Here is a 25,985-nt window from a genome sequence, read left to right on the forward strand (position 1 = left end):
GAGGCGGTAAACGCCGGTGACGGGTTCGATTCCCGGTCGGTCCAGGATCTTTTCGTAAAGGAAATTTCCTTGACTTCCTTGGGCATAGAGTATCTTCGTGCCTGCCACACGATATACACATGCAAAATGGTCATTGGCAGAGGAAGCTCTCAGTTAATAACTGTGGAAGTGCTCATAGAACATCGCTGAGAAGCAGGCTTTGTCCCAGTGAGGACGTTACGCCAAGAAGAGAGAGGAGGGTAAAAAATCTGTATTCTATACAAGAAAATAACCCCACTAGCTCAAAAAACTGTATTTCATATAAAATGCATCCGTACAGATTGAATGTTCAAAAATTTTTGTATAATACAGTAAAATTTGTACATATGGCATCCCTGTTCATAAATGAGCTGTAAACCAGATTATTTTTTGGCACGGGTCAAATTTTTGCTATAACTCTGTCAATCATGAACCGATGAAATGTTGTACACATGTAGGCACGATTAGTACTATCCATGAACATAAAAATAAGTCAATTGTTTCAAAATTGGCTGAGTTATAAAAAACGAACTATGCAAAAAAATGCACAGAATGAAATTTTGAAAGATACACGTGACATAAATATTTAAACGTTCCAAAACTTCCATTCATTCGATTTTACATACATTTCTTGCTTGCAAAGTTGTATGCAACCTGTAATTTTACAATTCGATGAAGAATTATGTTGAAAGCGGCGGAATTTTCCATGGATTCCTCTTGGAATTTTACCATAGATTTCTGCAGAAATTCTGTTGCTGATTTTCCGTTACAATGGTTTTTTAACGGCTGGCTCGTAGGGCCTGACACCAACCTCTTACTTTCCGGAGGACCATAGTGCACAGTTGAGCTTAGAGTCCTTCCCTGGCACTCGGACGTAGATCAGCTGCCCCTAACATGGAGATCAGACGCTGTTGTGAGCCGCTCCTCATGGAGAACAGACGCTCAAGTTTACCGAAGCAAACCAAACCCCCCCCCCCTCCCCTTCCCTGTCAGCCAACGACCAAAGTTCCCACCGGGGCTGGTTACCCGATCTTCCCTAAGGTTGCTCATAGTTTCCGGCCGGTACCACGTGGAGGTAGGGATAGGAGTTGCTGGGCAGAGGCTAGTGGATCACAGTGGGATCTGAATTGTTCAGCATACCCAGCCTTTACCGTGGACGAAAGCGGCTTTCCTGGGAAGCTGACTAGACTGATTAAAGCAACGATGGACGGTGTGCAAAACTGCGTAAGGGTTTCGGGTGAACTATCCAGTTCATTCGAATCTCGCCGGGGACTGAGACAAGGTGATGAACTTCAACATCGCTCTGGAAGGTGTGATGCGACGAGCCGGGCTCAACAGCCGGGGAACGATTTTCACAAAATCCGGCCACCTTGTGTGCTTTGCGGACGACATGGACATTATTGCCAGAACATTTGAAACGGTGGCAGAGCTATACACCCGCCTGAAACGCAAAGCAGCAAAGGTCGGGACTGGTGGTGAATGCCTCAAAAACAAAGTACATGCTGGTAGGCGGAACCGAACACGACAGGATCTGTCTGGGTAGTAATGTTTCGATAGACGGGGATACTTTCGAGGTGGTGCAGGAATTCGTCTACCTCGGATCCTTACTGACGGCTGACAACAACGTGAGCCGTGAAATTCGGAGGCGCATCATCAGTGGAAGTCGGGCCTACTACGGGCTCCAGAACAAAACTGCGGTCGAAAAAGATTCACCCACGCACCAAATGCACCATGTACAAAACGCTAATAACGGACGCCTCTACGGACACGAGACATGGACCATGCTCGAGGAGGACCTGTAAGCACTCGGAGTTTTCGAGCGACGATCTTCGACGGTGTGCAGGAGAACGATGTGTGGCGGAGAAGGATGAATCACGAGCTCGCTGCACTTTACGGCGAACCCAGCATCCAGAAGGTGGCCAAAGCCGGAAGGATACGGTGGGCAGGGCATGTTGCAAGAATGCCGGACAACAACCCTACAAAGCTGGTGTTTGCAACTGATCCGGTTGGCACAAGAAGGCGTGGAGCGCAGAGAGCACGATGGACGGACCCAGGTAGAGCGTGACCTGGCGAGCATTGGGCGCGACCGAGGATGGAGAGCGACAGCCACAAACCGAGTATTGTGGCGTACTATTGTGTGTTGGTTATGTCTTATCTTAAGGACAAACGTCTTGAAATCCCGCTTCAACAGTGCATCAGAACTTCAAACGCACAAATCTGAAGAAGCAAGCTTCAAACAGCAGTGCATTTTATTATTCTGTTCTTGCTCACTTGTAATAAGCTTAAAATAAAAAGCTCAAGTGCGCTGGTTTTGTTTACGAAGAGATTTGTGCCCTCGAAATCGTGAGTAGGTGCCAGAGTCGACCATTGTGGCGGCCATTTTGGGATTCCAACAAGTCTGTCCTTAAATGTGATGTTGAACAAATAAATGTATTCATGTGAGTGCAGAAATTCCTCCAGGGATTCATCCAACAAATTTCTCTAGGGATAACTCCAGGAATTCCTCCAAGATTTTATCCCGTAGTTCTTGCAGTAGCTCTTCCAGTAGTTCCTCCAGGAATTCTTCCACATATTCCTGCAAAAAATCCACCAGGGATTCCTTCAGAGATTCCTTCAGAAATATCTCCAGGGATGTTTGCCGAAGTATATCCAAGGATTTCTCGAGGAATTCCTCCAGGAATCCATCCTCTTAGAATTCCACCACGGATTACTTCAGAATACTCTGGGGACTCATCGAAAATTCCTCTAGGGATTCCTGAAGGAACTCTTCCATGGATTCCTTCAAGGATTACTCAGCAATTCCATCACAAATTCCTTCTGAAATTCCTCCAGGGATTCATCCAGGAAATCTTCCAGAGATTCCTCCAGGAATTCCTTCAAGGTTTCCTACAAGAATTCTTCCATGGATTCCTCTTTGAATTACACCACGTATTCTTTCAAAATTTCCGCCAGGGATTCATCCAGGTATTCGTCCAGGAATTCCTTCAAGGATTACGCCAAGAATTTCTCCAGGGATTCCTCCGCGAATTCCTCCAGAGATTCCTCAAGGGATTCCTCCGGGAATTCCTCCAGGAATTCATCCAGCAATCCCTCCAGGGAAATCTGCTGAAATTACTCTGAGGGTTACTCCAGGAATTCCTCCAGTAATTGCTTCAGAAATTACAAGATTTCTTCAAAAAAATTTTCAAGGATTACATTAGAAATTTCCATAACTATTTGTGGAGCTGAACCTAAGAATTTCTTCAGGGATGAATCCAAGAACTCCAGTAGTTTTTTTTTTAAATACTTCAAGGATTTGTAGAGAAATTACTCCAGCGATTTGAATTATAATAATCTCAGACAATTTCACAGGGATCCTTACATGAGGCAGGAAATACTTCAAGAAGCCATCCAGAGATATTTACCCAAATTCCTCCAAGCGATCCTTTAGGAGTTCATCTACGGATTTATTTAGGAATCTATCCATCAATTTCGTCGAGAATTCCACATGCAGATCATGCAAAAGTATTCCCTAGGAAATTCATCATATGATTCTTTCAAGAATATATTCTGAGATTCTTTGTTTTTTCTCCAAGCGATGCTTCAAGAAGTTTTCCAAACCCATCCGAGAACTCCTCAAGAAATTCCTCAAGGATGTTTTCCAGGGATGTTGTGAGGGATGTCCTTAAGTCAATTAGTGGATAACTGACACTGAGGAAGATTAAAAGTAGTAGTCGAAATACACGTATCTGTCAAAGGATAAGCAAAATAGGGCGAAATTAAAAGGTACAAAACTGATTACACTCATTCAAAGAGGGTATTCTGCTTAGAGGGTTTGAAAAGCCGATACAAGATAATATAACTTGTGCGTTTCTAACGGATTTCTGAAGCACAACGTCAAAATTGCAAAAATATCTTGATCTAAAACTTTCTTAAGTACTCAATACATCAGTTGCTATAGATTACTCCGCTTATGGCTGTTTTGTTGCAAACGATGTTTTGTATTGTTAGGCTTCATTCGACAAGTACACATGACTTCTTTCTTGCCGAAATCATGCTTTATCCTCCTCTTCTTGGCGTTACGTCCTCACTGGGACAAAGTCTGCTTCTCAGCTAAGTGTTCTATGAGCACTTCCGCAGTTATTAACTGAGAGCTTCCTCTGCCAATGACCGTTTTGCATGTGTATATCGTGTGGCAGGCAGGAAGATACTCTATGCCCAAGGAAGTCAAGGAAATTTCCTTTACGAAAAGATCCTGGACCGACCGGGAATCGAACCCGTCACCCTCAGCATGGTCATGCTGAATACCCGTGCGTTTACCGCCTCGGCTATATGCTTTATCCTTTGCTTAAATCCCTTCATTGTACTTATTTCTATATCACTACTTACCATTGCTCGGTTTCCCCATTTTGATGAAAGTTGCTTTCGAGAATTCAACGAATTCGAGTTTTCAACTGATGCACAAAGCTTGGGAATCCCTTTCTTCACTGTATCTCACAAAAAAATCCCAATTCCGTCGATTCAACCGTCTAAATTATCATCGCACTAAATTGTTCCACTTGACCGAAAACCTGTTTACAATATACTTTTTCAAACTCCGCACAAAACACGTCATCAGCCAATAATGCGCATCTTCTCTCACTAAAGTGGCGACGACGGTTTTGTTAAGCACTAACCGACCCAAACCCTACACTACACAGTTCACATGTGGGGACCGTGGACCGTGGAAGGAAATCACTTAATTCAACGCCTCCTCCTGACGCTTGCCGCTCGGTCTAATTAAGCTCATTCCTTCCGGCTTCACAGATTAGTCAGTCGTCGGGGATTAGTTAGCGGTCATCATCGTCGTCGTCGTCGTCACTTGTCAGTCAGTCAACCGAAAATCAAGACCTGCGTGTGCCAAGTGTGTCTTCTTCCCGTAGATTGGTTGAGTAGATCACTGAATACGATATCAATTCAGTTATAAAGCATCATTAGGGCTCGCGCACACTAGAAGTGCCTGCTAAGGGGGCTGGCGGCATTTTGAAGTGTGAGATACTCATGCGGTCGTAAAAATAGGTAGATGCAAACAAGATCGGTAATTTCTTTGGCAAGATTCATTATTGAATCTAGTTATTGGTACTTATGGTAATCGATCTCAGTGCTTTACCTGATTGCTAGCGGTTAACCCTTTGAATGTCTCAGGTTTTGATTAGATTATAACAGTATGAGTTTCGCAGCCATCTTATCACAACCCAAAGAAGGAAAGGGTTAACGTGTTGCACCTCCACTGCGATTCTAGCTGTCAATCGAGGTTGAAAGATTAATTTGCTAGAGTCACGCTTCGGCGGATAAGGCAATATCAATAAGCATGACTGCTGCTGGATGGCTGGCTGACTGGCTGACTGAAGCCGCCTGCCTGCGTCTCTTAACCGCGAGCGGTGGTGAACGGCCAGAGGGCCTACTTCAGTGATTCATCAAATATTGTTACGGCACAAATAAAAGTTCAATTGAGACGGGCCGATCGATGTTGGTGAGTTATTAGTAGAAAAAGTAATCGTAATCGATATGTATTTAATGTTTGATGGATATCAATTATCTTGTACGTTTGCACTTCTTGGGTGCGTAAATCAACCGTGCAATTGATCAATCTGAACGCAAGACTTTCCGATTTTTTAGGCAGCGAATCTGTTTTTTAATGATACTTCAACCAGATATAAATAGAATGTCAATAAATCATTTTTATTGCGTTAGCAACGATACACCTGTAACTTCATTAAGATACTTAATACAGTCACTCCCTTCAGACGGGACACTTATTAATCACTTAGTGAAATGCAAATTTGTACAAATCCACTCATTCAGTTCTCCACATCCTAGTATTTCGCCCACCACAGCAACTAACCGGCTTCGGCAATCGGTTACTATTTGCACATTTCCGCTAGTTTCAAGAGTTGTAGCTATACGTCAAGGTGTTAAGCAAATATGTATATGTATTAGGGTTGACCAGAATTGTCCCTTTCAGGATGGAAGAGCTACTACAGGGAATAGGCTTAACTAGCTCAAAAAATGATCCATTAGCTGTAATTTTCCGTAAATTGCATCAAAGATTTTCAAATTTTTAAGTTAATTGTTGTAAAATGCATAATTATAATATAGCCATTTTTACACAGATTCAATTAACCGAATACAGTGTTTTTTTTATTTAATATATTATTAACAAATATTTTACCAGAATTAAACAAAACCATGAATTTGACGAAATGAAAAATTTATAAACGCTGAATCGTAATTCTCATTTTTCTTCAGTTTTAGAAGTTTTTACCGTGCTTTGAAGGCAAGGAAATTTAATGTCGTTTTGACGTAAGATCACGCACAAGATTATTGCTATTCCAAGAGTGGCAGAGTACCCCGAGCAAAGGCGAATAGCAAAATGATACCAAGTTCTGTTACCTGGTTATCATTCGTTTGTTAATTGAGTTTGTTATCATTAAGGTTGAAATAAAGAGTACATAGCTCCAATTTTCTTGAGCACAAATCTAGAGATCCATCAAACGTATCTGGCTGAAAATGTAACTTGATGCTTGCTTCCGCACAGAAAACATTGAGTTACATTTCCAGCAGGATCCGTTTGACAGTTCTCTAGATTTGTTTTCGAGAAAATTTGAGCTATGTACACCAAATACCTTGTCCTTAAGAGCCAACATAACAAATAAATGATAACTCAAATTTACTCCTCGAATACTAAAATCAAGGATGGGAACACTCACTTGCAAAGAGTTACACTCTTTTGCTATTTTCTTAGCTCAGAAGCGTGCAATCAAATAACGATGTATGGACGACTTTTGCCTTGTGATTTTGTCTAAAAGTTTGCCGAATAGAGTAGGGGTCGCACACGCATACCGAAGTCGTGAGGGAGCTGCGAAAGCAACTCTCCACGAGGTGAATGGCGCTGTTCATAAACTACGTAGACTTTTTTTTCGGTCATCTCAGACCCCCCCCCCTCCCCCCTCGTAGACTTTTGTTCATACAAAATTTTCGAAATTTGTATGGAGCGTAGACTTTGGCCAGAACCCCCCCCCCCCTTCCCCCACTAAGAGTCTACGTAGTTTATGGACGGGCCCTTTTCACAGCTCTGTCACGACTTTGGGATTCGTGTGCGACCCTTACTCTATTCGGCAAAGTTTTAGACAAAACCACAAGGCAAAAGTCGTCCATAGGGGAACTGGGGGTAAGTCGCCCACGTTAAGGAAGAGTCCAATTTTAATCACGAAACACTTTATAATAGACATTTTTTTGGCACTAACCTGAAGCCATAAACCAGTTTTATGTTTTACTACAGAAAAACTCAAATTTGAACAGAAGTTTGATTTTCAGTATTTTAGTTTTAATGCGGGGTAAAACGCGCCACTAGCCACAGCTTACGCCAGGATGCCAAATTGTGTACATATACTTGTGCGCCTGGTTTATTGTCAACTGTTATTGTTCGTGATGGGTATATAGTCATTACATATTTATGGATCACCTGTAATTATGGGTCAATTCCATGAAAACGTCATAGTGAGTTGTTTTATCAATAATTACAACAAAATGACGCATGGCTGTGTGATTAGTGAACTTATTAATACTAAAAATGTGATGTTGCTTGGTTCCAACTTGTGTTCTACATAATTTGTGTCAGAATTTGGATTTAAATGGCTATTTTAATGTAAACAACTAGGAGTGGGCATTTTACCCCACACATACCTCAGAAGTTTGGACCCTTGTAAAAAAGTTGTAAGGGTTAAATTCGATACTTTTTCCGCTTGGTACACAAACAATGGGAGTGTGCAAAACAGTTTGTGGGGATAGCGAGAAAAAAATCTTTTTTGTTGATGTAAAAAAGTGCAAACATTTGACAGGCTAAAATTACATCAAAAGTAACCAAAATCTTTTTTCGAAGTTTTTGTACATTTTTTTAGTAAAAATATGTAAACTCAAATGTAAAAAAGCATTTTTATTCTTATTTTAGCGATTGCAATTGAAAAAAGTACTGAAAATAACGTGGTTTGCCTAAAACAAGGGTGGCGCAACTTGCCCCCTATGAGCGTTATGGCCGCAGTTCCCCTACATCGTTTCTTGATTGCACGTTTCTGAGCTGAGAAAAAAGCATGTGAGTGTAACTCTTTGCAAGTGAGTGTTCCCATCCCTGGCTAAAATGATAAGTAGTTAGGGTCTGTCCATAAACTACGTAGACTCGAAGGGGGGGACAGGGGGGTCTGGCCAAAGTCTACGGTCCATACAATTTTTCGAAATTTTATATAGACGAAAGCCTACGAGGGGGGTGGGGGGGTTCTGAGATGACCAAAATTGAGTCTACGTAGCTTATGGACAGCGCCTTAAGTTATCATTGAGCTCAAGTTGATAACTAATTGTGTTATACGAATTTCGTTCAACTTACATTTAGTTATCAACAAGAAAAAAATACAGCTTTTTGTTATCATATAATTATCATTCAGAGCTATTTTATCGACCAAAATAGTAAAAATCTACTTTACCGACATCGTCAGCAGTTGAAAATAGTTTCTTATAATTTACAACCCATGTTTTCAACAATTGCGCCCAGCAGGTCTCGAACCCTGATCGAGTGATTGCAGGTCGCAGCCGATAGCCTTTACCAACGGGACTTAGTGAGAGGGAGAGTGGTTGCAGGCTACGCTTTCGTACTGCAGTCACATTGAAGGTGGAAAGCGGAATCTATTTTTCGATTCAAGGTTCATCGAACTCTCAGTTACGGGAAAACTTTGAAATATGTGATGGAAGCTGATAACATATTTTGTTATCATTTAGTACGTTTATGTCATCGTGATAGAATAAGATTATCGAATACTAAATTTGTTATCATCTGGTTACCCAAGTAACGACGTTGTTGAAGCCTTATTGCATGCTAATATAGGATGTATTTAGAGCAATCATTACTTAAGGTTGATTTCAAGTGGGAATGGGCAATTATTGAATCAACTTACGATTATACTGGTATAATTTTAATTCAGTCGTGTAAGTGTTCATGCAAAGTAATGATAGCTCTAAATATACCGTAGAGTAAGGTGGGGCAAAAGTTCGACCTTAGTTGAAAATTCAATTTTTTTCAAGAAATCGAAGCAGATAAAAATAAATGAATACCGTGTGGTGATTCTACCATCCATGAGCTAAAAATTTACTGAACAAAGTTACGCCGAATGTCTTTTCAATTTTGAGTTACAACACTTTTTGTATGTGTGTGTCTAATTCGAACTCTTGCCCCACCACTGGGGCAGAAGTTCGAATCTAGTGTTTGTGGAATTCCACTAACCGTAGCACACTATTTCGACATTTTGGTAATCTGAATACCGAAAACCAATTAATATTTGATGTTGGAACTGAAATACACTTTAAAGTTCGATCTGGATTTTACCCAAATCAGGGTTAAATTTACTACACCAAAAATTAGTAGTTTCCCGCCAAATTCAGATGAAACAACATATTTTTTCAACTTTGATCGAATTTTCTCACTAATTCCATCGTTTTTAGAGATAATGTATACATTTCGCGGAATTTTAGGTTTTTACCTAAAGTTGCTACATGACTCGAACTCTTGCCCCACAATTCGAATTTTTGCCCCACTATGTGTAAAATATGATTTCCAAATATTTTTTGCTAAAAGTTATACATGCTAAAGCATCTTCAAAATATACCCAGTTACGCCCCAAAATAAAATATCGAAGTCGATTTCATTACAATTCCATTCCATGCGTTGGAAGGACCATCGCATATTATAATTTTTGTCATAACTTTTCGAATTATTGATTAATTTTCATAATTTTTGGAGTGAAAGACTCTTTTTCAAAAAGGCTTCGAACAACCTTGACACCCGAAAGAAATAATTTGAATTGAGCTCAAAAACTTCAAAAGAAACTCTTGCCCCACTCGAACTTTTGCCCCTCCTCCTCTCTCCTCTCCTCTTCTTGGCGTAACGTCCTCACTGGGACAAAGCCTGCTTCTCAGCTTAGTGTTCAATGAGCACTTCCAAAGTTTTTAACTGAGAGCTTCCTCTGCCAATGACCATTTTGCATGTGTATATCGTGTGACCATTTTGCATGTGTATATCGTGTGCACGAAGATACTCTATGCCCAAGGAAGTCAAGGAAATTTCCTTTACGGAAAGATCCTGGACCGACCGGGAATCGAACCCGTCACCCTCAGCATGGTCATGCTGAATACCCGTGCGTTTACCGCCTCGGCTATATGGGCCCCACTTTACTCGATATGTATCTGCATGCAATAAGGCTTCAGCACCGTGGTTACTTGGGTATCGTCAATTGAAACAGATGATAACAAATATAACAAAATAATAACACCGATAACACAGCTTATTATCATCGTGATATCACTTTGTTATCCGCCTTTGCTCGGGCAGGTATACATACCTCGATTTAGTGGAAATTTGAATTTTCAAAAAGTCTATAAAATCAATCTTTACATAAAATTGAATCATTTTTTTTTATTGTATACCAAAATGTATAACAACATATAAACACTGAATTTAAACTGAATTTTCGATAAAAGGCTCGGAGTTTTTGACAAATATTAGTAATTCTCTCTAAATGACGAATAAACCATCTATCTCGCTAGCTTGCTACGGTCGAAATCTTTTCTCCAAAAACATGTATAGGGTATGGGACCATTTGGGCAGGAGCACCTATTTTGGGCACTTGCTGCTATTACTCAGTCAATTTTGAACCGATTGGCTTGATTTTTGAGGCACGATCAGCTTGGCACAGTAGCTAGCCATGTTTCAAAATTCAACTCAATCGGTTTGAAATTGACTGAGTTATTGCAGCAAGTGCCCAAAATAGGTGCTCCTGCCCAAATGGTCCCAGACCCTAGTTGATTAAGAAGCCAATATTTTCAACCAATGGGCAAACACATTAACGTTATTTGCATAATTGTGTCAAAAACTTTAGAAATTCATTCAGGGATTCCATTGAAAATGTCTCCGAGAATTTACCCTGGAATTTATTTACGAATTGATTCAAATTTTTTTCCTTACGACTTGCTTCAGAAATTCCTTTAGAGATCCCTTCTGAAATTCCTCATGGGGTTCCTTCGAAAATTTAGAGATTCGAGACAAGCACTTTATAGAGCGTGGTAATTGGTTATGCTGTATTAGACGAACGATCTTTCTGTACGAGTAGTGTTGGATTGTTACGCTATTTGCTCGGTAAACTTCCTAAATCAAATCATCATCTTACAGAATATTTCAGAAAATCTTCCATGTGTTTCTCCAGAAGTGTCATGAAGAATTATTTTACGTAATCTGGCATAAATTGCTTCACCAATTCTTCTATGATTCTTCACAAACCATTACACAGATTGTTTGAGGGTCTCTTCAGAAATTGCTCTGGATTTTTATTCAAAAACGCTCAGGCATTGGTTGGTAGTATTCTTTGGAGATTCCTTTAGAAAATCTACCAAAAATGTCTTTAGAAATTCTTCCAAAAAATATTTCAAAAGAAATATTTCCGAAATTAGTTTAAGTATTCAGTCCACAATCCCCTCATGGATTCTTTCAAAAAATCTTCCTTGGACTTATTTGGAAGATTTCTCCAGGAATTTATTTAGAATTTTACTCTATTCTAAAAATTCCATAAAGAATTCTTTCAATGCATCTAGCATAATTTACTTGTTTTTTTTTATTATTTTTTTCAAAAAAATAATTTATGAATTTTAGCATAAATTCCTTCAAGGGTTTTTTTTTAAATCGTTCAGAAATTCTGTTCTAAATTTCTTCAGACATTTATTCTACAACTTCTTCAGAGATTAATTAAATAAAACTTTCAATGATGCCTTCAGAATCTGTTCCAGGGTTTTTTTTTTTCAAATGTTTCATTTTTTTTCCAAATGTTCCATCAAAAATTTGTACTAAGGTTACTTTGTAAATTCTTCCAAGGATTTTACCAGAAATTCTCACAGCAACTTCCAATTTGTCCAGAATTTTTTAGATTCGTCCAGAAGTTTCAGAGTTGTGTACAAAATTTGTGTAAGAGTTTCTTCAGAAATTTCTCCAGGGATTTTTTTTAGAAAATCTTATTTTTTCGAGACTTTTCTTTTAAGCATTCTCTCAAACGAACTTTCAAGGATTTATTCCAAAACTTTCCGGTGTTCGCTTTAAAAATTGCTGCAGGGATTTTTTTTTTTTTTTTTGAAAATCTGAATTTCTATCAGACAATCTTCCTAAGATTTATTTAGAATTTCCTCCAGGGACTCTATGAAAAATGTGAGATCCATTCGGGAATTTTCTGCAGGGATTTCATAGAAACTGCCCTAGGAACTCCTTAACAAATTTTTCGATGGATTCTTCCAGAAAATCTTGCATGACTTTTATTATAAATTCCATTATTAATTTCTTAAGAAATACATATCTCCAGATTTTCCTTCAGAGATTTCTTTACCAAATTCTCTAAGGATTACTTTGGAAAAACTTCTACAGATTTTTCGATAATCCTTTCATGGACCCTTGCAAACTGTGACACTCTTTGACCAATGACAAATATTTGACCACTTTTGGCGATCTTGTACCGACTTTTCGAACCCTCTAAGCAGAATACCCTCTTCGAATGAGTGTAATCAGTTTCGTACCTTTTAATTCCGCCCTATGTTGCTTATCCTTTGACAGAAACGCGTATTTCGACTACCACTTGTAATTTTCCTCAGTGTCAGTTATCCACTGGAATATATCGTGGAACCCCGGGTAGACGTGAATATCATAATCATATCTCAAAACGATCAAATTTTGATGTCACAACTTAGACATCAAAATTTGATCGTTTTGAGATATGATTATGATATTCACGTCTACCCGGGGTTCCACGACTGGAAACTTCATGGAAAGGGGGACGGCTTGCTCAGTCTTCGAATCAAGAACGATTTTTGTCTACATTCCCGACGTTTCGGCCTAGGGATTTGGACCCTGCAAAATGGCCAAATTCCTAGGCCGAAACGTCGGGAATGTAGATAAAAATCGTTCTTGGTTCGAAGACTGAGAAAGCCATCCACCTTTCCATCTTTGTGAAAAATTCTGGCAAGTGAGCAGCTTGCATGCATCTGCCAAAAATGTTGTCATTGCTAAGTGATCTGTAAAAAGAATCGCCTGTGCATCACCCCATATACTCCGCTCACTGTTATCATCAACAAAGCGAGATATATTTATAAAAAAAAGGAAGTCAGATAGGGAAGCATGAGATTAGGGTAAATATATAAAACTATGTATCTCATGAGGTATGCTTTGGCGCTATCATGGGTGCTCTACAAAACAATTTATTGGTATGAAGTGCTCCGCGTGTCGAAAGCTAAAAACCCCTACATTAAGTCATTATAACACAAACTGCAAGTTTTAAACTGATTGGAAATTAAAAATTTTACCATTTAAAAAATGTTTTATGTACACTTTTTTAAATGGTAAATTTTTTTATATCCAATCAGTTATATAGACACTCTATATCAAGGGTCCACTAAATCGAGGTATACCCGTACTTGAAGAAGACAAAATACACGTCAAAACGTCGGACTGTCGAACCAATAGTCTTTTTAGCTGCTAAGAAGAAAGAAAGAGCATAAAACTTCCAAAAATCAGCAATCACAGGTGAAATAATTTCCCAAAGTTAAAATATACATAAATAAAAATATTTAAAAAAAATCCCAAAGTTGCAGTCCCAGATCCCCAAAGATTACAAATAGTTTAAAACTTTGTCGGCGTTTTTGGTAAACATAATCGTAAATTTCTTTGAGATTTCCATTACCTATTACATCGATATTTTACTTTGGCGATACATTTGTGAATAATTTCAGAGCTCAGCATTTCCTATGGGAACTTCTTCGAAGATTTTTTGGAAAATTTCTCATAAGTTCCTTTTAAGTCTTCCTCGCAAATTTCCTAGGAAGCTTTTTGGGCAATGCAGGGAATGCTTCAAACAACCATTTCGGGAATTCATTCCACAATTCCACAATTGGCAATTTCTTTGTGAATTTTTTCGGCCATTTTTTTTAGAAATTTCTCAAATAAAAATTTTGGAAACTTAATTGAAATTCTCAATTGGACTTGCAGAATGAATTCACATTGAAATTTCGATTTCCGAAAAAACATCCGAAGAAATTGGAAAATAGATTAACCGAACCAATTTGTAATAAATGCAAAATTTAAACCAATTTGCAAAATTTTAAAGAAAAGGCCAAGATATTTCAAAAAGTTTCCTAATAAATTTCATAAGGAATTACCATCAGGTAAATTTCCATAGAAATTGCATAAGGCTGCTTGGCGACAAACAAATAGCGGTACCTCTATACCCGAGCAGAGGAGAATATCAAATTAATAACTACGAAATCTCATAACCTGTTTTTATATCTTGTTTTGTTATTATTAAATTACCAAGGCATAACTTTTCCATAACAAATTTTGTTGGACAATCTCATTTTGTTATAGTCAAGCTATTGATATACATTCATTAAATTACATTTCAATAATATGTTTTGTTGAAGTACATGTTTTGTTATTGTTGTTCTATTGATCAACTTATCAACAATAGCAGTAACAAAAACTTGTTACTGTTATACAAGTTTTGAAATCAAAACAACAATTAGTTCATTATGACCTGTCCCTTTGTTTTGTTTCATTTTTGTATTCAGAAGATTTCTGAACGACTCCCCTAAAGAATTCCTTAAATAATATTCGGAAAACACTTAAAAGTTCTGGAGGAACCCTTCAATGAATCCCTAGAGAAGTCTCAAAAGAACTCCTAGCGAAATTTCCTTAGAAATTCCAAAAGTAATTGTTCTGAGAAATTATTGGAATTCTTGGAAGAATCTATTGAGAAATGTTTGAAAATCCGTAAAAGATCCCGTAGAAGAAATCCCGAAAAAAAATATGGGAGATTTTTTAGATCTACTTATGGAAAAGTTTATGACGAAAACTGTCGACGAATTTCTGGAATTATAGGACAAATTCCAGAAAAAAATCTCAGAGAAGTCCCTTGATAAACACAGAAGAAATATCTGACTGAATCCTTAGAGAAATCGATGGAGGAATTTCAGGAAAAATATTGCAGAAATTGATGGTGAAAGCCCTGAAAATCACCAGAGGAAGTTCAGGGGAAATTTGAGCATTTTTTTTTTTTTGAAGGAATCTTTGTAGTATTCAGGAGGAACGAGCGGTATTCTCAAATTGCTATCGACGACCAAACTTAATCAAGAATAATTACGTGTTGATTTCAAAGCCGTGCTCCGAAACAATTAAAGCAGAACAGTTCATAAATTACAGCTGTAAGGCGAAGCTCGTATTATTTGAAAATATATAAATTACTAAATTTCAATTCTCTTGCGTGGTAGTGAACCAACTTCAAATCTCTCAGAATGAATTTAAAACTGAATTTGAGATCAAATAACAAATTCCGCTCTCCGATTATTATCAATAACATATTAATATCAAAATGTGTTATTGAAATATTTTCTGAATTCACTGTTATTAGGTTATTATTGAAACTAACAAAACAAGTTGTTAAAATGGTTTTCCAGGAACATTTTTTTGTTATGGTATCTTTTATTTTGCCGCTTATTAAAGACAAGTTTAAAACATAATATGTTATGGTAATAACTTAATAATAATCGATTCAATTATTCAGTTATTTTTCCCAAATAACATAGCTTCTTATGCTGTTGCTATTCGTTTCTGCTCGGGATAACCTCCCTGAAGAAGGCCCAAGCCAAGGGTCGAAACGTCGGATGAAATAGTATTACTCCGATTATAATTTTTCATGACCGAAAAGTCAACCAAGGAGGGACAATTTTGTCAATTAGTCGGTCATTTTTCCCACAACTTTAAGCTAGGTATAAGTATAAGGTATAAGTCCTCCATAAATTGTTCCTTGATGGCATGATTCCGATCTGAGACAGTAGCAAGTGCATGTTACTCTTTTATCGCATCCCTGTTACAGAACAATTATCCAAAGACCATGCCAGAGAAATTACCAAAGGAATTGTTCTATTTTAATGTATTTTATATAAGGGGCCCAGATGTGAAGTACATCAAAAAATTCTACAGATTTCGAATTTTCAGGAACTTTTTGTTTTATTATTAATTAGATTTGAACAACTAGTCCATTTTACCATCATCTATCGCCCATTACCCACCATTTTCACCATGCGATCTATTTTTACCATAACAATCACACAGTTGGACCACCAGGTCAAAAACCTTAAAAATAATTCTCAAATTCTTTAGTCTGTAAAAAATGTGTATAACAGTTACAACCCCAAAGAAATTTAATTTTTGGGAAATTATTTCGGAGTGGGGTTTGATTCCTCTGACCTTTGTAGTGGTGCGCGTTGAAGTCCATTCCTCAACTCCTCATGCAAGTGCACTAGTGATTCAGCTAAAAAGTTCATTACAAGATTATTTTCTTATCAGAACCTTCAACTTAATGATTCTCTGTGAAGTATTTTCAAAAAAAATATTTGAAGATTAAAAAAATCTTCTGGATATAGAGTAAAGTGGGGCAAAAGTTCGAGTGGGGCAAGAGTTTCTTTTGAAGTTTTTGAGCTCAATTCAAATTATTTCTTTCGGGTGTCAAGGTTGTTCGAAGCCTTTTTGAAAAAGAGTCTTTCACTCCAAAAATTATGAAAATTGATCAACATTTCGAAAAGTTATGACAAAATGTTGGTTTTTGATCAAACAATTGTAATATGCGATGGTCCTTCCAACGCATGGAATGGAATTGTAATGAAATCGAACTCGATATTTTATTTTGGGGCGTAACTAGGTATATTTTGAAGATGCTTTAGCATGGCTAACTTTTTGCAAAAAAGATTTGGAAATCGTATTTTACACATAGTGGGGCAAAAGTTCGAATTGTGGGGCAAGAGTTCGAGTCATGTATCAACTTTAGGTAAAAACCTGAAATTCTGCAAAATGTACATTTTATCTCTAAAAATGATGGAATTAGTGAGAAAATTCGATCAAAGTTGAAAAGAAAATGTTGTTTCATCTGAATTTGGCGAAAAACTATTAATTTTTGGTGTAGTAAATTTAACCCTGATTTGGGTAAAATCCAGATCGAACTTTAAAGTGTATTTCAGTTCCAACATAAAATATTAATTGGTTTTAGGTATTCAGATTACCAATGTGTCGAAATAGTGTGCTACGGTTAGTAGAATTCCACAAACACTAGATTCGAACTTTTGCCCCAGGGCAAGAGTTCGAATTAGACATACACATACAAAAAGTGTTGTAACTCAAAATTGAAGAGACATTTGGCGTAACTTTGTTCGGCAAATTTTTAGCTCATGGATGGTAGAATCACCACACGGTATTCATTTATTTTTATCTGCTTCGATTTCTTGAAAAAAGTTGAATTTTCAACTAAGGTCGAACTTTTGCCCCACCTTACTCTAATAGTTTTTCCGTTTCTAGTTCATCTCTATAGATTATAAAAGCAAATGCTCTAAGAGTTTTCTCAAAAACTTCTGTTTAGAAACTCTTGCAACCTGGGTAGAGGTCAAGTACTGACGATCAAAACGTGATATTGGTTTGATTGAGATAAAAGGAAAAAGTATTGAAAATAATATCAAAAATTTGATCTTGAACCTTCTGATCAATAGAGTAAAGTGGGGCAAAAGTTCGAGTGGGGCAAGAGTTTCTTTTGAAGTTTTTGAGCGCAATTCAAATTATTTCTTTCGGGTGTCAAGGTTGTTCGAAACCTTTTTAAAATAGAGTCTTTCACTCCAAAAATTATGAAAATTGGTCAATGTTTCGAAAAGTTGTGACAAAATGTTGATTTTTTATCAAAAAAATGTAATTTGCGATGGTCCTTCCAACGCATGGATTGGAATTGTGATGCAATCGATCTCGGTCTTTTATTTTGTTGTTTTATGTGAATCTGTGATTTGGGTAAAATCCAGATCGAACTTTAAAGTGTATTCCAGTTACAACATCAAATATTAATTGGTTTCAATTATTTCTATTACCAAAGTGTCAAAATAGTGTGCTACGGTTAGCGAAATCCCACAAACACTAGATTCGAACTTTTGCCCCAGTGGTGGGGCAAGAATTCGAATAAGACGCAGACATAAAAAAGGTGTTGTAACTCAAAATCAAAAAGACATTTGACGTGACTTTGTTCAGCAAAATTTTAGCTCATAGATGGTAGAATCACCACACGGTATTCATTTATTTTTATTTACTTAGATTTTTTCAAAAAAATAGAATTTTCAACTAGGGTCGAACTTTTGCCCCACCTTACTCTAACAAAATAAGATATATGAAGATCAATCAAATAGCTCACTGATATTGGTTAGATCTTACCAAGAGCTAAATATGCTATGCTATGGGAACGATGTTCCAGGAGTAAATTGAGATATTATTTTCAGTACTTTTACCTCTTATCTCAAACAAACAAATATCACTTTCTGATCAAAATATCAAAATTTGCTTTTATTGAGCTTTTTTCTGCTCGGGAAGGGGTTGGGACAGAATTTTACCGGGTGTATAAATTGTCTAGAAACACTACAGGAATATTCCTAGAATTCCTCTAGAAATTCTTTCTGTCCTGATCCTAGAGGCAATAATTAATTTATGCACGCGTTTTTCTGACGATACAAAATCATGATAAACATTCTCTTTCTGTGTTACTACGCTTTACCACCGAGCCCAGGCCACCCTAATGCACCCACCTCAGCTTCCGAATCAAATGGCAAGTAAACGGGATTATCTTAGAATTAGCATTCATACCAGTATCGAAAGATCACATAGCATTCAATGAAACGCACTAGCCAACATCTAGACAGAGCCAGCAGTTGATTAGTTTTCAACGATCGCTTGAGCGCTTGCAGCGCGGTGGGCTCAAGTGTAATTGCAAGTACCCTAGGTACCTATGTAACCTTGGCGGCCAACTTGAACTGTCCGTCCAACTGTCGATCGGCGCTGGACCGCCACCACCATTTGGCATTAGAATCGCGGTCAACAGCGTAACGAACAACAATTCGCGAAATATATCCAGTTCACACTAGTGACTAGTGACTGCCTACATGGCATGGCATAAAGTGCAGTGCGCAGCACACCGTGTCGAAGTCAATTATGTTCGTTTGGGCGCCCCCTGCAGCGATGCATTCCAACACCAAGTTCCTGCGGATGATGGCTATTGGCAATGATCATCGAATCTTATCCTTGGCCTAACGTTTTCTCGCGCACGGATCAATTGTGGCACTTGCTTTTCGCCCGCCGTCGGCCGGTCACCACTTGATCTTGGTTTGTTGCCGGTGATGTTTTTTTTTTTTTTCAACTGAGCAGTGATTTATTGATCTGTCTGCGGCGGAACTGGATTCAGTGGGCGTAGTACCGGTTCGGAGAGGTGGATGTCTGCCAAAAATAAGATTATGACTGCTTCGAGCAGTCGTAAAAAATATGCCGTTCCTGTCACTGGAAGACCTTGAAAAATCATCGTTTTGAAAACTTCCTTGGTCGTTTCAGTGCATTTCCTTTTGTTATTGCTAAATGATTGATTGTTTTTGTTAAGCATTCATTGCTGGCACATGCCTAACTAATGGAAATCAACTTTGGAGGGATTATTCTGGTTGGGTTTCTTGTACCATTCTCAATCTGAACATATTGAGTCAATCAGTTGTGGAATTCTAGTTGGTAGAACTGGTTTAGCCGAGAACATGACCCTGAAGATATTGGCGCACATTGACTTCTTTGTAAGCGACACTAGTAGGCGATTAAGATATGGATTTTGCTAAATCTTGCCATGGATATTGCTTCTTAAAAGAATGAATGCACAAGTTGTGTTGGAACTACGTTCACTTGAAATGTGAGCACTTTTACATATTGTGGCGTAGATTTATTCAGCACTCGACACTAAGTGTGTAAGTTGCAGCCGAAATAGGCCTATCTATCCGAAGATACATAAGTAAAGTAGTGAAATTAAAAGTAGTTTGCTCGTCCTTTCAAGTTTTTCTTTAAAAAATCATTTTTTAGGTTTTTTTTTGCAAAAGTGAAGTGATAGTGAAGTGTTTATAAATTGAAACTAGTGTTTCATGTATAGCTGTGTTCATAAAAATAGCATTGAAAGCCGAAATCCATACAAAATTGAACATTATGTATGGGAATTAGTTTTCACTGAGCATTACTGTATGTGATCTTTTCGCCAACAAGAAGTTGTAGTTGTGTGTTTTCGGCCTTGCAGTCTCTGGTGCAGTCAAAACGACATATATTTTCGATGCCAGACGTTTCGATGGACTATGCCATCTTTCTCAAGGGTTAGATGGCATAGTCCATCGAAACGTCGGGCATCGAAAATATATGTCGTTTTGACTGCACCGGAGACTGCAAGGCCGAAAACCCCCAAGTACAAAATTACCAGTCGATAGCATCCACAAGATTACAAGAAGTTGTAGGTGAGCGCTCAGTGGTAGTGAATTATGACTAGCACACTTCCTACTTCATGATCACCATGGCCGATCTAACTATACAGATACTAACTATACAGATACATACACAGATAGGAACCCAAACAACATTTTTTAGTCAAATCGTTTCAAGGAGGTTCTCAACTTCGTATTGGTTTTACAATGATTCTTACAACATTTTCAACTATAGTTTATTTCTGCCAATAAGAGCCGCAATTATTTAATACTGCGCTAATAGGAAACCTGTATTAAGTTCAATAAGTTGTTTAGAAATTCGTCTAATGAACCCCACGGATCACTTCTGATAAACTTTGTACACTGAAACCTTCTTCTTCTTCTTCTTTATGGCTCTACGTCCCCACTGGGACTTGGCCTGCCTCGCTTCAACTTATTGTTCTTTAAGCACTTCCACAGTTATTAATTGAAGGGCTGTCTTTGCCTGCCATTGCATGAATTTGTATATTGTGAGGCAAGTACATTACAATGATACATTACGCCCAGGGAGTCGAGAAAATTTTCCCGACCAGAACGGGTATCGGATACGCCGTCACCGGATTGGCGATCCGGAGACTGGAACCTCTATTTAGGTAAAATCTGTTTAGGTCCCTCCATTAAGATAACGTTACCGAAATGGAATTTGATTATGTTCAGAGCATTTGGAATACTAAAGGTTAGGAATAAAGTTGGTTTATGGAAAAAAAAGCAGAATTAAGAGTTAAGGAGCGTTTCCAGCACGTTTAAGGTTCAACAGTTTAAGAGCATTCGAGAACTTCCTGGAGCTTAGGTCATCTGATCTACTAGCGTAATCAGTGATCTATTGGAGGTTTATGAATAAAAACCATGCTTGCACAGCCCTATGCATTTATGTGCTGTGAAGTGATGAGTTTATTTTCTGTTTGAGGACCTCCAAGAACTCTCATCTGAAACCTTATAAAACGCCCTGAAACGCTTTGAAACGCCTTAAAATGCTTTGAAACACCTTTATAACCCCTATGAAACTTCCGTGAAGTTCACCTGTGAACCTCAGAAACCTCATTAAACGCCCTGAGGCTGAGACGCACTGAAACGCCTTGAAACGCTTTGGAACGTCTCTCAAACTCCCATGAAACTCCGTGAAATTCACCTGAGAGCCTCTAAAGCCCTCTAAACCCCTCTGAAACCCCCAGAAACGCCTTGATGCACTAAAACACCTCTGAAACCCCATGAATCATCCGTGAAATTCACCTACGAGCCTCTGAAATGCCATACAACTTCTCTGAAACCTCCTGAAACGCCCTGAAACGAAGTGTAACGCCTTGAAGCGCTTTTAAACGCCTCTAAAGCCCCCGTGAAACCTCCGTGAAATGCATCTGTGAGCCTCTGAAGCCCCCTTAAACTCCGGGAAACATCTTAAAACACCCTGAAACGCAGTGAAACCCATTGAAATGTTTTGAAACGCCTCTTAAATCCTCATTAAATCTTCGTGATATTCACTTGAAAACCTCAGAAGTCCCCTAAAACCCCTCTGAAACCTCATGAATCACCATAAAAAGCATTGAAACGCTTCGAAATGCCTTGAAGTGCTTTAAAATGCCTCTAAAACCCACATGAAACCTCCGTGAAATTCACATGCGTTTCTCTGAAGCCCCCTTAAACTCCCCTGAAACCTCCTGAAATGCTTTGAAACGCTTTGAAACGCTTTGAAACGCTTTGAAACGCCTCTAAATCCCCAATGAAACCTCAGTGAAATGCACCTGGCCTGTGCCCCCTAAAACCCTTCTGAAACTTACTGAAACGAATTGAAACGGTTAAAAACGCATCTGAAACCTTTTGCGAAATTCATCTGCGAACCTCTGAAGCCCCCTTAAATACCCCGGAAACCTCATGGAACGCCCTGAAACGCCTTGAAATGCTTTTCAAACCCCCATGAAATCGTCTTTGATGCTACCTAAAACACCTCTCAAACGTCCTGAAACGCGCTGAAACGCATTTGTATTTGCAAAAGTCGATCATTGTGGCGGCCGTCTTGAGATTCTAACGAGCAAGCAGAAATTGTTGTTTCACAGGTTTAAAGCTTTCGTCATTAATGACGTTTAACCTATCATTGACCTGTTTTTATTTTGGCCACCAAACATAATATAGACCCCAAACTAATTCGATGTGGACCACACATTGGGTAAAATTTGAGCCGACTTTGACCCAACATCCGCTAGTTTTTTCAGTCTGATGGTATTTTTCAGGGTTTTTCATGTGTTGTGCTCCTCCTTGAGACTTCCAGGTACTCCTATGAATCCCCATGGGATACTGTAGGGCTCCCTGAAAGGTTACTGAGACCCTTTATAACATACCTGAGGCCTCTGGAACTCCCCCAAGACCTCCTGAACTGCCCCTAGGGTTCACTGGAGCAGGGATGCCATATATACAGATTTATCTTATTATACAGTTTTTTGAGCATCTGTACAGATTGAACTTATATGAAATACAGATTTTGTTTGTATAGGATTCAAATTTTTCATCCAAACTTTGTATGGGATACAGATTTTTGAACTCGTGACATAGAAAATCATTTGGCACCCTTACTCTTCAGTATCCTGGACCCCCTGGAACTCCCTTGTGACCCTCTTGAAACGCCTTGAAGATCTCTTGATACCCAGAAACGCCTCTGCAACCTCCCTTTGCTCTTCTCTATAAGAGCCACTGGTGAAGCACTATTGTTGTTTTTCCAGTACATGTAAAGGAATAATATCAAAAATGAAATTCCAATGTTTCACTTCATTTTGCCTAGGGTATACCCAACAAACATTTTTGCTGTATAAGAGTGGAACAAACCACTCTTAAACAAGCTTTACCTTAAGAGACTGCTATTCAGCTAGTTCTGTTACTTGGGTAACTTTTCTCACAGGCGTCAGATCGCTTATCAATATTCGACAAACTTCAAACTCGTTGGTATTTTGAAATAGTTTCTGGGAGTCCGAAACAACTGATTCAGAAGGTAATAAACTCGGCATTTTTTTTTTTTGAATTTTTGTTTATCACATAAGTGTGCGCTACCCTACTAAACAAAGTGTACGTCTGTGTGATTACTCAAATTATTTCAAAACTTCCAACAAATCGCTTCATGAAGATTCCGTTCACCATATGATCCGCTTTTAAATACTGTGAGATTTTAGGACAATTCTTTCCACTATAGTATTGTTTCGAACAGAAGCATCGAATTAAACACATTAAATTATTCACACATGTGTCAACAATTGAAAACACCTGAGCATATAGAAGATTTGATTGTTCCTGATCCTTTGTAGTACATAATGGCCATGTATGCTCTCGAAAACTAGCGGGTAAATGTCTTGAATTGCGCCTTAGTTAGAAGTAGAATAATACAAAGACAGATCGGGTTTTACTCCATCAAACGATTTTTGATTTGAGGGTGTTAGAAGCAAAGGGGTGTAAGTGACAAAAATCCACTTTCGAGTAAATGAGGTTTAAAGTTTTTCACCAACTTTTCATCCCATAGAAAATGTATGGAGTTTCAAAATCGACCTAATTTTCTCCGATTTATTGTAATTTTTCTAAAAATCGTAAAAACAATCTTAAAAAAGTTCCTGAAAGCTTGAAATCTGAAGATTTTTTTGATATGCTCAGCTCAAAATCGACAAAATGGTCACTTACACCCCTTTGCATCTGGGCCCCTCAATTATATTCAGTATTTTGATTCGTGCATTTCTGCTTCTTGTGGGCACATTTACCTTAAACATCGCATGTATTTACAATGATTTATATAAATCACCAAGGAGAATGATGAAGGTAAAATAGCAAATCCCTGTCGAAAAATGGCGCTTCCATTTTATGATCGTTAAAATCCACCTCGGTCATGAAGATGAGCGAATTATTTTGTTTTCAAAAGAGTTTGATTGATGAAAGGTAAAAATTGTCATGAAATAGCGTTTCTAGTCTGCAAAAGATAGTAAACTAATACTCTAACCAACGACACGTAACACAAGTATCTCAGTTCACATTCAAGTGCCCAAACTGAAGTAAGTTCCACACTTGGCTCACACTATCTGCCCATTTGTCGTTTGAAACACGCGCCACTAGTGCACCATAAACACCATTTGTCAACTAACCACCCATGTGCAACCGATTGCGAATCACCGATTTTTCTCCTCAGAAAAAAATACACAACCCAACAACCCCAACGTTCAAAATTTGAAGCCGTTTCCAAAATCACCACCCAGACGCAACGTGTGCGTTGAAATATGCGCGCGAACTCGTCGCGATCGCAGCAGACCCGCCGAACTAAACTTATGCGCGGCGCCCGTGGAGGAACCGCAAGACCGGCGACCGATTCGCGCGAGAACAGAATTTCAACTAGTGGCCCGGCGAGGCGTTAAGCTCCACCGAACCTCCTCCTTGTTGGCTCACTCTCGTCTCGCTATTGTAACACTATTAAGACGGTGACGACGACGTCGTCGACGGCAAGGATGATGGCAGGTATTAAGTGCGCCTCGCATATCCAATGGACTGCCATCGGACCGACGATGTCGTCCGTCCAAGTAGCTTTTTCATGTTTTCTTCAGATTTGGTATGTGCTTTTTTCTGTTTTGAGGCACCTTAATAGGAGCGGGTGAATGATTTTCTCGTTGTGAGAAGTGAGGGTTAGAGGTTGAAGCAAGCTCACTGATTCCAACAAATAACGCCTTCAAGCGCAGGCATAGGAGCTTCAGCATGCTCGATTTCTCACAAAAGTGTTGATACTTCTATTAGAAGCAAACTTGTTCGTAAAAAGCGATTTGTCATCAATGAGTGTGACAAATTGAGATAATCTTAACATCATTGATAAGACCCCTACATTTACGCTACATTCAACAATGTGAGCTAACAAAAATTTTGAGCCTGTCTATATAACAAAATGTTCAACGAACTGACCAACTTCAATCAACCGGCACATTTCTCTCCAACCAATACCAAGTAAAAGGAAATAACACGAACGAACTAAAAAATGAAATCCTGGAGCGATGTCAAGACTTTGGAGACGAGTTCCCTGAAGTTCCAGAATTCCAGAATAATTCATGTAAATACTTATGCAGAAGTTCTATATATTTACTAAGGAATTTAACAATGCAATTTTAGTAAAAATGTGCAAGTGTGACGCGCGCAGCTTCGTATCAATTCTGGTAAACTATCTCGTAGAATCTAAGATTTCTAGAAATTCACGGAGAAATGTGCTACTTTTATACACTGGAACCTCCTTTCAAGAAGAATTTATTTAGGTGAATTCTATTTAGGTACCTCCATTATAAGGGGCTACACACCTTGAGGGCCCCAAATCTGGACCATTTTCGTTCTAGACTTTAAACATGTTAAACATGAAATTCTCTGGTTCTGGTTTAAATTCTCTGGTTGTATACACGAGGCGTAAACGATCAAAACGTGATATTGGTTTGATTGATATAAGAGATAGAATATCTGAAAATTGTTCCTGAAACATCTGAACAATATCAAAATTTGATATTTCAAGATCAATTGATTGATTGATTTGTCTTTATTTAAGAGACCCC

The 25,985-nt window shown here is 38.4% G+C and overlaps 1 protein-coding gene across 5 annotated transcripts in view; it reads right to left on the reverse strand.

Moving 5' to 3' along the window:
* The window catches only part of LOC109429040 (sodium-dependent dopamine transporter), a 117,309-nt gene that overhangs the window by 72,646 nt on the left and 18,678 nt on the right, over window positions 1-25,985 (reverse strand). The window contains exons 1-2 of one of the 5 annotated variants that reach the window (XM_062854122.1): window positions 24,656-24,943; window positions 4,387-4,568 (exon numbers count right to left, since the gene is read on the reverse strand). The exons of 1 other annotated variant lie outside the window; for it this stretch is intronic. In XM_062854122.1, the coding sequence (XP_062710106.1) occupies window positions 4,387-4,405 (19 nt within the window). In that variant the 5' untranslated portion in view covers window positions 4,406-4,568; window positions 24,656-24,943. Of the gene's footprint in view, window positions 1-4,386; window positions 4,569-4,887; window positions 5,151-24,551; window positions 24,944-25,985 lie in introns of those variants that run through there. 3 more of the 5 variants (XM_029870685.2, XM_019704874.3, XM_062854124.1) reach the window with 3 other exon arrangements.

This window comes from Aedes albopictus, chromosome 2 (assembly GCF_035046485.1).
Source record: "Aedes albopictus strain Foshan chromosome 2, AalbF5, whole genome shotgun sequence".
NCBI lineage: Eukaryota > Metazoa > Arthropoda > Insecta > Diptera > Culicidae > Aedes > Aedes albopictus.